Here is a 15,146-nt window from a genome sequence, read left to right as displayed (position 1 = left end):
CGGCACGCGTTTGCAAGGAGTGCGACAAAATCAGTGCATACGGCGCCAAAGAGTTTGAAATGCTGCGATCAACAGTGCAGAATTTTTTTATGCTTACAAGGTACAGCTGCTTCAGGCACTAAAGTCTACGCATAAACCTTAGCGTGAACAGTTTGCAGTGAATATGCTAACCGAGACTGACGCAAACAATGGCATTTTGGAAAAGATTTGTTTCTCCGATGAATCACATTTTCACGTATTCGCCAAACTGAATCGTCATAATGATAGTATATGGGTATCAGAGCATCCTCATGTTACATGTGAAATGGAAAGAGACAGTCCCAAGGTCAATGTGTGGTTCGGACTTATGCACAATTGTATAATTTCATTGGTCCATTCTTTTTCACCGAGTCTTACCTTCAGCAGTGATGTTTACCTGGATGTGTTAAAAGAATTTGCTGTGCCACCATCGGAACATCTGCAACCTGGCGTCATATTCCAGCAGTATGGTTCACTACCCCACTAGTTCCTAAATGTCCGTCAATTTCCGGACGAAAAGTTTCAGGATAGGTGGATTGGATGAGGAGGCCCGATTCCGTGGCCGCCACGATCACCTGACTTCACACACTGGTCTTCTTGTTATGGAGTTTTGTAAAGGATCAGACCAAGATTACAGACCTACAGGACTTGAATACACGCAGTCATAAATCTTTTGAACATGTCACCGTAGAGTTCCTCGATCGTACATAGAAGAAATTGAATATCGACTGGACTTCGTCCGTGCCACTAAAGGTGTACGCATTAATGTGTATGAGGAGATAAATTTGTATGAATTATCTTGTTAAATGTTGAAAACCGTTTGTTATTATCTAGAATAATTTCAAATTTATTAAAATATAATGTTGTAAAGATAATTTTGGACATATGGTACACGTTGTTCTGCTCAAACTTGGATCTGGAATAGACATTTGCTACTTGATCACACTTCAGTCGTTTTCGAAATCAAACCATTTCAACATACTCTTTGTGAGAGTTGCTGTTTCTATGTAACTTTACATATTTACTCGCATGTTTGACTTATGTATTCCTTGAACTGAAATTATTTTTTTAATCAAAACAGCAAATGACTCGCAGTATACCTAATTATAGAATTTCTAAATTGGTAATTAACTAGTTTCTATCACGTATTTCGCTATTAGTCAAAATTCTCATATAGTAAAATTTACTAAAATGCCGTCCACCTTCATTTACGGGAAAATCTACTGCGTTTACACCAAGGACATGATGCGCGGGATGGAATACTTTTATTATCAATGTATCGGGACGTGTAACTGTCATCAGGACGTTGCATATTATAGATGTCAAGTCTGTACCCGTAAATAGCATCCTGTGTGGACGCTCGTACCTAGATGACACAACACTTGAGAACTTTAACATATTTCTCCTAGCGCAGACTCGGGATATGTGACAACGAAACCCCACTACTAAGACGAGGAGGCAACAAGTATATCTGTACCATCAAAAACTTATTACTAATACGAAGATTACCTGAAAGAAAAGAAAACAGTTCAAAGGAACAAGCTAAAGTAAAGATAAAGTAACCATCTTTCTATCAGCATAGAAAGAGGATATCTGTTGCGAAGTCGTACGAATGGTCTAGTATTGCCAATACAGCGTGCACAGAACAAACGATACAGTCAACATTGACGAGTTAGGTGGTTATCTGATGTCATTATCTTTCATTGCATACACACAAATACATCGTACTATCTTCGGACCAATGGAAATTATATCAAAGAATGCTAGATTTAATTCAGTAATAGTACCATAGATTCCATGGTGCTGATGTAGTTTTGGGGCTTCCCATTTTGGAAGGTTCACATATTTATATCAAATCTATTCCCCCCAAAGAACCTTTTTAAAATTCAGTTGCCAGTCAATTCGTCGCTTTCGAATAACAGATCATTCATTTGAAGTCCTGTTTACACAGTCGACTGAGTCAAGTGAATCGACCACAAGTGAAAAAGCTCTTTTACAGAACGACCATGCCTGTTCATCCCTCTGTCGGCAGATATCAGAGCAGAAATGATCAGATATGTCGACATATTTTTTTTTTGTTTTGTTTTGGAAAGATTCAGCGTCCCAAGAATAGTCTTACTATCCTCCATTATCTCTCTATTCAAACCGGAAGAGGTAGAGATCAATCGTTCCCAATTTCAACGTTGGTAGGCATAGAACAAAAACTATAATGTGGCAGCTACAAGTACTTTTATTTTTGAAGCTATTCAACGGCTCATGAAAAAAAAAAAAAAAAACACATATCCAATCGCATTACTCTACAAAAATCGAAAGTGCGTTCCTCGCTGGTTCAACGGTTAGCTCCTATGCCTTTGGTGCATGTTATCCCTTGTTCGATTCTGCATAGAAGAGTACAACAGAATTTCACAATCATTCACTTTGATTAACTATCCGTCTCTTTAAGCCTAAAGGGCGTAACGGTGGGACGTCAAAACAAAGAAAAACTTCTCTAATCTTTAGAATATGCGTCATTCGTTTCCCAAATATGTTACATTGAAAGTAGCCATAATTTGATGTTAGAATCTAATAATCATATACCATAAACTTAGAAAGAGCTGTTGGTATTAAAATTGTAACCTCACCACAGGTTTCACTTCACCCAGGTTTGCTAACTAAGTACGCGGGAACTATTGTGCTCGATGATTAATATGATCGTATTTTGTAGGGTATTATGGTGCACTCCAAAAGTAGAGCGTTAGAGAGTAATTATTATCCTCCTTCCTTTATATTTGTTAGTTGAAGAACTACTCATTCTTCAGCGCTATTAGTTTTTCTTTTTGTGACAATAAAATGGAATTGCTATAATAATATCTGAACTAAATAAATTTTCATTCGTATTTTTAGTCTTTTAACACTATAATAGATTAAAAGAATCACGTTTCAGGAACAATACAAAACAATGGTATCTTTTTATCATTCTTCCCCTTCTTAATTTCTGTTACAACGCAGAGACAAGTAGTAAAGATCAGAGAGAATTCTCATCTGACAATCAGTGGATATTTCTGTATGTTGCCGCGATTATTGCTGATGAACATATAATCAAAACATAACTTAAGAAAATTCAACGGATTCAAAATATGACTTGGAAATATCCCTCTTGATTACAGCACCAGCACCGTCTAACATTTAGTTGGTGCATTTTTGGAATCAGTGTAATTTTGTTTCATCCATGTGTCATACGGAATATAAAATTTTCTCATATTTTTTCGTTTGGTTTGCTGTTAATTAGTTATATTTTATGCGTACGACAAGAACCCGAAGAAAATATTAATTTCAATTGATGTCAACTGCGTTCCAAGCCAGTTTCAAGTTTCATTTTTCATGTTTTAAAAATAAATAAGATATTTCCTTTCGGAATTTATTATCTGAGTTCGGCCTTGATATCTTCAGATGAAATCTTTACTTAGTTTTTAAGGTAGATACATGATTATTGCAAAAATAGTATTTATGCATATATTATAAAATATCAAAGTATAATATGTAGGCTATCGAGAAATGCAATAGTATTTTAAGCATTTTATCCTATATAAAATGCGGTAAACACGTTAAGATTTTCAATGTACATCAGTGCTGACAATAATGGTTCTCCGGAAAGAAACGCCACAAACACCTGCTTGTGAAGCATATCAAAGTTTTTTTCTTTAAAGGATAGTATATGTTTGTGGTACAGTACTTCGGAAACTGGAGACAAGCAATGCGAGGAAAGTGAAACCACTATCATATTTATAGTTTATATTTTATGTTAAAAAGAAAATTACAAAAATAACCGAATCTGTCTAATTTTGCCATATTTAAAATAAGGATAAAATGCATCAAATCACCTGGATTATAGCACTTTTGCCTATCACAGTAAAAATATTACGGTACAGCCACCAGCAAAAGTATCTCCCCCTAAGTGCTCTACTTCCATTACTTATGGTCCAGATCATTTGCAGTTGTGAGAAGGCCTGGACAGATACAATCCGTCTTATACGAAACTTTTCTCGCCACTGACAGCAGTTGGTAGCTCTGATCCAGATGTTCATGCAGGTAAAATTGTAAAGTAGGTTACCAACGAAAGTTCAGTTCTGTTCTTCATTGTAAGATGAATCTCTATGTGGACCTTTCTTATTGGGAGGGGTACACCGACTCACCCCTTAATATTTGGGAATTGTAAAAAGCAAAAATTTGGTAAATATTGTCTAGGATGCATTGTGAATTTGGGTGGTCCATCTCATTCCCTTTCATGCGTAATTTATTGCCAAATATTAGTACGGTTACGTGTTCGGTTATTAACCTATTGTTCTTTTCTTGATGAGACCTTATTACCTTATGTGGTTATATGGATGGGTATAGCGGTCCTGGACATGGGTAAATTGATACTATCATCTTAAATTTTTGGGAGTAGTACTTAGTACCATCCCTTTAATTTAGGAATTTTCAAAAAATGAAATTATGTAAATGTTCTTTAGGACCCATATATACATGTCTGTACATTCATTTCATTGGACTCCTTTCATCCTCGCCTATGGTCAAAAAATACCAAAATATAAACGTATGGAACACGTTGTACCACGTAGAAAGTGTTCGATACGTGTTATTGACCAAATTTATCTTCTTTGATGAGGTTTAACATGTTATGTGGATATATGGTTGTGCACAAGGGTGTATTTCCTTTTATAAGACAAGCATACTTCTATGATATTTTCTTAAAGTTTAGGTGGTGTACATAGGACCACTCCTAATATTCGATAAACCTTCTCTAGACTCCATTGTAAATTTAGTGGTTCTGTTTATTCCTTTCTATGGTTAAACAATTGCAAAAAATTCAAAATTTTTAGGTTATTGATCTAATTTATCTTATGAAACCTAACTACAGCATATGATTATATGGTTAAGTACATCGTCTATTCTATTTTTCATAGGACTTAGGTCTCTTAAATTTTGGTGGGGGAGCATCTTTTAAATTTAAGAATGGTGATAAAACAAAATTTGGTTAATGTTCTAGTATGAAGTGCGAAGTTTGAATGTTGTGCTTAACGTTCAGTAAGATAAATGGTAACATAATCCAAATTTGTGTATGATGACAGATCATCTTAAACTTAGTAACTACTCATAGTCTAAGGCAGGGATGCAAATAAGCAACACAATTTTACTAGCCCAAGAAAAAAAGCTACTAGCATTTACATCCCACAATAGAAATCATTTACTCACCTTTGGAATAAATAATAGTGCTATTTAAAACTCGCCTGCACCGATGAACCACTCGCCCCGAGCGAGTGGGCGAGTGGTTATTTGCATCCTTGGTCTAAGGTTATTGATGCAACACTTTAGAACTTTCATCTTGATTGATATGAAGCAATAATTTGAACTTTAGTCACAACTCATAGTCTGAGATCATTGGTGTAATATTATCTTACCTGAAATTTGGTTGGTTGATTTTACCTGTAGCTTTAAATTTTGGACTTGAAATCTGATAAGTAACCTATTGATTAATTCCACACTTTGAATCTTAGAATTGTAGTTATGGCTTTTAGAGTAAGGTGAAAGTTTTAACACACGATACCTGATAAATCGATTGATATGCAACAACACTTTTAACTTTAGTTACAACTCGCTGTCTAAGGTCATTTCTCTTGGTGCAATCTGATTGGTTCATCGCTGAAAAGTTATTCTTGATGCAATCTGATTGGCTGATTACTGTTTTAGATGCAATCTGATTGGTTGATCACGGTAAAGTTATTCTTATTGCAATCTGATTGGATGATCACTTTCTAACCTTCCCTGCATACCTTTTTAGAAGTTTCGCTTAACATTTTCCGATCAGTCTAAATATTTATTTGAAAATCTGTAATTTTAGAAAATCTTGGTTTGAAAAGTTTTAGTTCAAAAATTTTGGTTTAAATTTTTAGTTTAAAAGTTTTTTGTTTATAAATTTAGTTAGAAAAAATGGTTTTAAATTTTTTTGCCTGAAAATGTTGGTTTTATAACCTTTAGTTTAAACATATTCGTTCAATGTCTTTGTGCACTCACTGATAAATGTGTTCAAGGCACCGAAAATCATTTATTTGTTTTCTCAATCGAATAGTTAAAAACCGGATAAAATTTGATGGTTAATCGTGAAACTTGAAGTTATTCTTGGTGCATTTTAGTTTGAAAATTTTTAGTTTCAAAATTGTTTGTTTGAGTTTATTACGTTTCTTCTTTAGCAACCTTGATGATCGAATTCTGAATTCCTAGGATTCAATGCTGTGTTAGCACGACCGAGGTGTCACCTTGAATCACAATTTATCGTTGTCGACTGTACAATGATGTCATGTATTGTGTGTAGAAATTTCCTTTTTGGTATATTGTAGAAAAGATTAAACTTGGTTGTATTTTTTTTCCTTTTAGGGAGAGTCCTGATTTTCGGGAGGACCCGGTTGTTTTGGAAATAGCTAATGAGCATGAAAAAACACCACCGCAAATCGTCCTTCGGTTCTTTATTCAAAAAGGAATTATTGTTATTCCAAAGAGTGCTTACGAAGAAAGGATAAGGGAAAATTTTCAGGTATGATGTTTACATACAATAGATTACTTTTGTTAACATTAAAAATTTATAACGAAAGCATACTAGGCAGTTTAGTTGTATATGAGGTTGGATCAGTAAGTAATGATAACAATTTAGTAGAAGAAAGTGCAATGGGTAACACATCAAGGATATACACAAAGTAATGGCTCACATTAAAGCTGCTTTCCAACATAGCCACCAAGTCTTTCAACACATTTCTTCCATCGTGGCACAAGTTTGAAAATGCTTGTTCATAGGAATCCGTCTTTTGGAAGTATTGGGAGTAAATGCGAAATTTCAGTTTCTCATATACCACATCATATACCGTATCATACAAAATGTTGAACTTGTTCAAAAAAACTTCAAGGATGAATTCCTTCTTCAATGGATATGACACTGTATTTGTTTAATGTTGTTACTGGGTGCCAAGTATATGACGACCAAGATTCACTGGGGCCTCTTTAAATAATTTAGATCACCCGGAAAGGTGGGTATGATCCATGCACCCCTTTCCATGCACACTCCATTCTCCTGTGTATTTCACTCGAGGTTTTCCTTTAGCGTACAATGAACAAAATACATCTATCTTCCCTTCACTTGTCTGTAACACAAATGTCATATTTACTTAGTAGTTCACGCTTTTGACACTATAGGTACATCTGATCATATAACTGCCGACTTCAATCGTGTCTTTCAACTTTTATCTCCAAGGTCAGTATAATATTTTGTAGATTTTTTTTTTGCATTAGCCCTACTTATTGATTCGTCCTTGTGTTATATTGAAATATACTTTATTTAGTCTATATCCAAGTCACATTCAATTATTTTTCGATCACCTTACATAAAGAAATAAGTTTCATTTCTGAGTGTACTAATAAGTGAACCCAGAACTTAACATTTCCACCAATGGATAAGACAATGAATTTTAGTGGAAGTGTGTGAGTGTAAAAAGTGTAATGTTAACACTTTCAACTCTTGTCATACACTCAAAGGTTAATAATTTACGAAAGCTGGTTGCGCTTTCATGGAAAAACCGCTAATTCAAGTTAATTCAAGTACTGTAACAGACTAGCAAGAGAAGACTAGTGGATTGATAGGACTATAGATCAAGAATTAGAATTATTTCGAATGAGATTCAACTTACTAGCAGGATAACGGGTTACGGGCAGGATAACGGGTTGTTCCATCTTTTAAATATAGAAAGTATACATACGTATCGGATAGTATGGTTAATGTCTTATGATGTTGGTATTTTCGTCTCATAAATGAAAAAGTTAATTTCTAATAAAAATTTCAAAACTATTTTATTGTAGATAAATAACATGATGTAATGTGACTATCCGAAAATAAATGTATAATGAGCTCATTTAATAATTTGGAACACATCAAAATAACAACTAAATCCCTTACATAAATTCTGCACCCAATTTTCTGTATTCAAGCGAAAAAATAATGAAGTATAAAGAATTATATACGTACCAGAGTCCGTACAGTGACGTAACTAGGGTGGGGTAAACGAGACTTGTACCCTGGGTGTCAGATTGCGAGGGTTCAAAATTTGGGAAATATTTGGGGGAGCGTTTTGGTTTGATTGGTCAGGGAGGCGCTAAGGCGAGTTCTTGCCCCGGGCGGCAATTAGCCTAGTTACTTCACTGAGTCCGTAGGCAAATGTTAGTTCCAGTTCTTTTCTTTCCATATACAGTAGAACAATATGTCCTCCAATAGTTTGTTCCAATTATTTAGTTTCCACATAAATTAGTTGCTTTAGAATTCACTGTAATGTATTGTACTTGCATTCCACATATTTAGATTATCCAAACACGTTTTCTTTACACACATACGTATAACGTTTAAGAATAACATGAGAATATACCCCTGTAATATTATAACTGCAAAATTATAATAGTAATAACAAAAATTAGGTGTAACACGCCTTACCTTTGGAACGTAACTGAAGAGCAAGTGCGTTGCAAAATTCCTAGAGAGCAGCACCTTCTGCATAAAGAGTCAAATGCAAAGATGGCGTATTTTTTTATAATAAATAAATCACATAATCTAGTCTAAATCTTTATGTTGCCCTCTAGAATCTATGTAAGTAGATTCAATTCAATTCACTTGAACTGAACAATTGAGTGAAATACTCATCATTTCCTGGTTGTGGTTAGCCATTTTACTGTAATAGTTAATTTTAATCCTGGCTGTACAATGTTTACATTGACAGAAAAGATTTGATGAAAAAGTAAATTGCAAACCGAAAATGGCGTCGACGCATGAAGATGTTATCAGGTACCCATCAATCCTCTGCAATACAACAACAAATAACAATTCGATGTAATTATAACTACATTAAAATTTTGTCATAGGCTCAGTTATACCATGAAAATGCACTTACCATGTATTTCTCTGAACTAAGCCAAGACTTTGGCCCGGCACATCGTAATCGCCTCCCAAACATATAATGGTTCGGGAAATCAACCAGAAGAAAACCAAGATTCAAGAAGTAATGTGAGGGGTAACATCAGGATAAGTTTTGTGTGATCAAAATGCTACGTAATAAAATAGAACCATTGACATAATATTATACCGCATACCTGAACATTAGTTTTTAAAGAATAATCTTAATAACCTTAAAATTTAAACAGTTTCACTTATAACTTTATTTCGTTATTATTATATTTCGATGGTTGGGCGCCAGAAGGGCGTAACTGTCGAATTTTAAAATTTGGAAGTAATGCTATGAGGACATGTATAATGGATTCAATTTTCTTGTGCCAAGACGCCTTAATGAAAATCTCTATCCTTGGAACGTTATTCGAAAATGATATAAAGGTATAACTGAGTTATTAGCATTTGGTTCTGTGCCAGAGAGGCACATATCACTTAAGCCTCTAAACTAATAAAATTGCAGTTACGCCTTTTCGGCGCTCTTTTATAACTTATGTAATGAGACTTTATGTTTTAATAGCAATAATATAGAAGTAGTATATCAAATCACAAATCCACATCTAGCATTGTAAACAACATTAATATTTCTTTCCTTTTTAGTTTTGACTTTAAATACATTTACATCGCGTCCTGCCGAAGTACGTACGTGGCGAATACCATCATTAATACATATATCTGACATATTCTCCATTATTTTAAAATTTATTCATTATTAACTCTCTTCTTTATATATATATGCCCTATTCAAATATCCATGTTTCAGAATCCTGTGGTACTTCCGCAACATTTTTGTAGAGGCAGTTGGAGAGTACTTCAAACTATATAACCGTAGCCAAACTCTCTCTATAAAAATTGCTTTGTGAGTACCTTAGGATTCTGAAACGTGTATTTTTGGATAGCGCACATATTAGTTCCTCAGTGAAGTCTTGACCCGACTACAGTAGCTTCCATAGTTTTGGAGCTATAGACCTTTAAATTTCATTTTTTCATATTTTCGGCAGCCTATAACTTCGAAAGGAAGCATTTGTGCACCTTGGTTGGTCTATACTTTTTGTCTTATCTTGGTGCAGGAATCACCTCTCAAACGTTGCCGGTGTTGTTTTGAAACACCCTGTATATGTACAAGATGGATAATTTATTTGGAACGGGGGCGCGGTGGCTCAGTGGTAGGGCGCTCACCTCCGATGATTGGGGTCCCTGGTTCGATCCAGCTCGCCCCGTGTGGACTTTGTGGTGGACAAACACCGTGCTCGTGAGTTTTCTCGGGATTCCCCCGTTTCCTCCCACTTTCTTCATTCCACCATTTCACTCATCTCTCATCATCACCGTCTCCTTTAGCCTAACCGGCATAATAGTGGGACGTAAAACTTAAAGATTTCATTTGATTTCATTTATTTGGAACATCCGTAATAACGGAGAAACCAGAACAGTGTTGCCATGTCATCCCAGTATAGTTATATTTTTTCTAATGGAACTACTTCAGATTATTACATATTTCAAATCAACTTGTTGAACGAAAACTTAAAACACCACATTTACTATTCAGTGTTGCAAACTAAGGATGTTATAATATCACAAAAATCCAAAGTTTGGAAGCCTCTATCACATATATAGCACAACGGAGAGGACAAGACAATGCACATCAGAAGTATGTTAGCATTGGATACTATGGTCATGATATGACTTACTTTGAATGAATAATATGACTTGTTTTGTAATGACTTTTGTTTTGTTTTGTTCTGTTCTGTTAAATGTGTTGGGGTTTCACAATCCAACTCTCGTCCTGATCTTTGTACTTGTCCCAGCTCCAAAAATGAAAATGAATAATGAAATAAAGAAGGAAGAGAAGATTGCATTGATGATTGCCCGCTTCGGTTCAAAATTTCAGGTGTCGAAACCGAAGAGGCGCGTCTGAGCAATCATTATCAATAAATTTCATCGCAGCTACCCAATATTTATTTATTTTTTTAATGTAAACATTCTATTATTTTAAAAATAAAATGAGCTAACACTAAAAATACCTTTAACAGGTGTTTGATTTTGAATTAACGAAGGACCAGATGAGAGCCCTCAGCTCATTGGACAGGGGAGCAGTATGTAGAGTTTTTGATCATTCAGTGTTACCAGGGTAAGAAATATATGTATGTTTCTGCATGCTTTTAATGACGATTTACTATTTGTTCGTATGGAATGATTTAGCAATTTTCGATTTTGATGTAAATTTTCACTTTGTTTACCAAAAGTCTTCTTTGTCTATGATAGAAATTTCCATTTCTGCTAGATACAGCAACCTACAGTCTTTTGTACTTGATCTAGAGTTTGTGTCACTGATGTGTGATTGTTTTAATAATATGTCTAGTCTAAGTGTTTTTGGTTTCCTTAGTGTACAAATATTCATAGATTACATTCTTAAGATTCTTTGTACAGAGGTTAATTTATTTATATTGAGCCGAGGTCAATATACAATTGTACCGTATATGCGCAACCCATCACAATGAGATTGCCACGAGGCGTCTTCGAAAGGTGGAGGGAAACGTCAAAATCACTATTGCATACTATAGACTCAAGTTCTGATCGAAATATACCAACGTGAAATCCCAGCATTGTACGAACAAACCATAAACCTCGTTGAATTGTACGAAGACAAGATATCGAGCCACAAATTAAAACATAGTTGAAATTCGATTGCCGTATGGAACAGGAAACTGGAATTCTGGTAATTTCCCTCTGTGATATTCCTGTCAAGAGTCCAGATGCCAGCCCAAAGACAAGATATCGAGCCACATAGGAAAACATAGTTGGAATTCGATCGCCGTATGGAACAGGAAACTGGAATTCTGGTAATTTCCCTCTGTGATATTCCTGTCAAGAGTCCAGATGCCAGCCCAAAGACAAGATATCGAGCCACATAGGAAAACATAGTTGGAATTCGATCGCCGTATGGAACAGGAAACTGGAATTCTGGTAATTTCCCTCTGTGATATTCCTGTCAAGAGTCCAGATGCCAGCCCAAAGACAAGATATCGAGCCACATAGGAAAACATAGTTGGAATTCGATCGCCGTATGGAACAGGAAACTGGAATTCTGGTAATTTCCCTCTGTGATATTCCTGTCAAGAGTCCAGATGCCAGCCCAAAGACAAGATATCGAGCCACATAGGAAAACATAGTTGGAATTCGATCGCCGTATGGAACAGGAAACTGGAATTCTGGTAATTTCCCTCTGTGATATTCCTGTCAAGAGTCCAGATGCCAGCCCAAAGACAAGATATCGAGCCACATAGGAAAACATAGTTGGAATTCGATCGCCGTATGGAACAGGAAACTGGAATTCTGGTAATTTCCCTCTGTGATATTCCTGTCAAGAGTCCAGATGCCAGCCCAAAGACAAGATATCGAGCCACATAGGAAAACATAGTTGGAATTCGATCGCCGTATGGAACAGGAAACTGGAATTCTGGTAATTTCCCTCTGTGATATTCCTGTCAAGAGTCCAGATGCCAGCCCAAAGACAAGATATCGAGCCACATAGGAAAACATAGTTGGAATTCGATCGCCGTATGGAACAGGAAACTGGAATTCTGGTAATTTCCCTCTGTGATATTCCTGTCAAGAGTCCAGATGCCAGCCCAAAGAACTATTATGCTTTCGGACTCCTCAAGCGTTCCCTGTTCCGTCGTTCAGCCTGCACTATCTCCGGCCAATGGAAATCCTCTAAAGGGAAATGCGATGCAATACACATAAAGCTATTTAAATGTTAGTATGCTGCGGGTCGTTTTACATACAAAGAATAGCTTCTACAACTGATTCGTTTTCTTCCAGTATTTTTGTAGGAACGGAGTTAGTCTCTTTCTAGGATGAAATTTACATTTCAAGCATTCTTTCAGTAGCTTCAAGCATTTCTTTCATGTACTAGAATGAATGACATAGTGCAATTATAAGAATATTTTTGGATATAATCAGCCCTGGTTCCGAATCAAACTTGTAATTTTATCTTTAAATTACAGCAAACGTGAGAAAGATCCAACTTTTCTGAAGTACTTGTTCATCTTGAATCAATCTCTGCCAGTGAGGTAAACTAATCCATGAAATGGGAATGTGAGATAAATTAACGCCTGAAAAACAGGATCTGTTACTATACCACTTGGCAATTACTTAGGAACAGGCAAACATTAACCCATAAATTTTGTTCACCCGATTTCGTGTTTGTGTATTTCTATAAATATACCAGTGCAAGGAACTAGGGAACTATTGCATAATCAGTGGAGACAATCGTGCTCTTGAAACGTTGTCATCAGGAAAAGGTTGTGACACTGACTGAGTATGTGGTAATCACGAGATAGAGTCAAATATGTCAGTGTCAGTGCAGTGCAAAGTGAATAGTCTGTCATATGAAGAGAATAGTTTGTTGGAAGATGATAGGAAGGGTTTATTTAAGTGATTATGATTGTGGAAGAGCCGTTGATCAGCTTAAGTGGGTCAACAGTTGCACGCTTGATGGGCTATCTGAGGGTGTCATTCCTCGACTTCGGAAAGCTGCTGTTACAAGATGAACAACTTGCCGTATGAATGATGGTGGTCGTGGAAGGTAGAGAACAGTACGACAGGATCGGTACACGTGACTATTGGCAAAAAGGAATCTATTTGCCACCTTAGCAGAAATTGTTCACATATTCCTCTATGTATCTGGTGTCCATATGCTTCTCAGAATCCTTTCACGACTACTGCATAATGTTAAGTTGTATATCCGGAAACTAGTTTAATTTATTCTATTTTTTATCGTCTACCGTAGTGCCATATTACAGTGGCATAGGAAATATCTTAATTTGTACTAAGGGAGATGATCCATTGTGATGCTCTGAGGCGCATCGCGGTTCTGTGCTATAAATAGTTCTGAATATCGTACGGTGCAGAGAGGGCGGGGAGTGTAATACTATCAACAGCACATATGTGAATGTGGGACTTCCTGCCGTTATGGTATGGAACCATAATGAAAAATGGATGCACATCTATTCCACATGTTCGACGTAGGATTCATTACTGGAGAACAATATTCTATCAAGAATTGGGAGGATATGTTCCTCTTTTTCGTGGTTCTCTAGGTTCTGAGCTTTCTTATATTAATGACATCGCTCTCGCATGTTGAGCTGCCAAAGTTACAGAGATATTTATGAGTGAGGACATGAATTGTATGGATTACCCTGCACATTCCGCAAATCTTAATCCCATCGAACATACATGAAGTTCTATTTTAGAACATATTGTGCACAAACATTCACCACCAGCATCTTTCAGGTCTCGAAACTCCAATGGGTTAATGGGTGAATATATCTAAAGCTCTCCTGAACTGATGTGGTCATAACTCTTTGAAGTCACAGAGAGTTTCACTTCCTATCATATTACTCTTTGTGAAGTAATACTAGTTATACTAAAAATATTTATGCTTCACGCAGGTTCCTATTAATGGCTACAACAGGAAATTTCAACTCTACACGGTTGTTTCCCCAGAACACCAGATATCTTGTATAGCTAACACTAGTCCAAATGATAAGTCATGATACTAATTATTGATACAAGTTATTACTTCTTCTTAAAGAGCATGCTACATTTTCAACAGCGTTTTGTGCTCACTCACTATTTTCAATTCCCACCACTTTGCATCTTGCTTTTTTGGTGTGTCACGTCCCGAATCTACATGACGCGGAATCCAGGCATCTTTTGACAATATCTGTACCAATATACTGATATTGATACACATCTCTTGATATACATGTATGTTTATTGAAAAAATACGACTCCTTTTAGTACAATGATATTCTTCTAAATTCGAACTAGTGATCAATATTAGTTTCAGAAAGAATATTCGCATAAGAGAAAACATAATCTGGTAACTTTATTGTTTAGACAATATCTCTTTATATACTTATAATAAGTTCACAAAATCCTCCAATAAGACGATAGCTATGGGAGGGTCAGGGACTAAGATCCTTCGAAAATTTACAGTTTTTGTCAAAATTGTTTGAACAAATTCAAAGCTATATTGCCATTAACCAATTATATCCAAATTTATAATTTATAATTTGGGCAGTTCAGACAAAAGATATGGTTTAGAAGG

At 35.8% G+C, this 15,146-nt stretch overlaps 1 protein-coding gene across 1 annotated transcript in view; it reads left to right on the top strand.

Moving 5' to 3' along the window:
* The window catches only part of LOC145665181 (1,5-anhydro-D-fructose reductase-like), a 96,935-nt gene that overhangs the window by 74,171 nt on the left and 7,618 nt on the right, over positions 1-15,146 (top strand). The window contains exons 5-6 of the mRNA XM_081732465.1: positions 6,430-6,586; positions 11,062-11,159. Coding sequence (XP_081588591.1) covers positions 6,430-6,586; positions 11,062-11,159 — 255 coding nt within the window. The remainder of the gene's footprint in view (positions 1-6,429; positions 6,587-11,061; positions 11,160-15,146) is intronic.

This window comes from Thermobia domestica, chromosome 11 (genome assembly GCF_964235325.1).
Source record: "Thermobia domestica chromosome 11, izTheDome1.hap1.1, whole genome shotgun sequence".
Lineage (NCBI taxonomy): Eukaryota > Metazoa > Arthropoda > Insecta > Zygentoma > Lepismatidae > Thermobia > Thermobia domestica.
The sequence above is the reverse complement of the archived record's forward strand: the minus strand, read 5'-3'. Positions and strand labels throughout refer to the sequence as shown.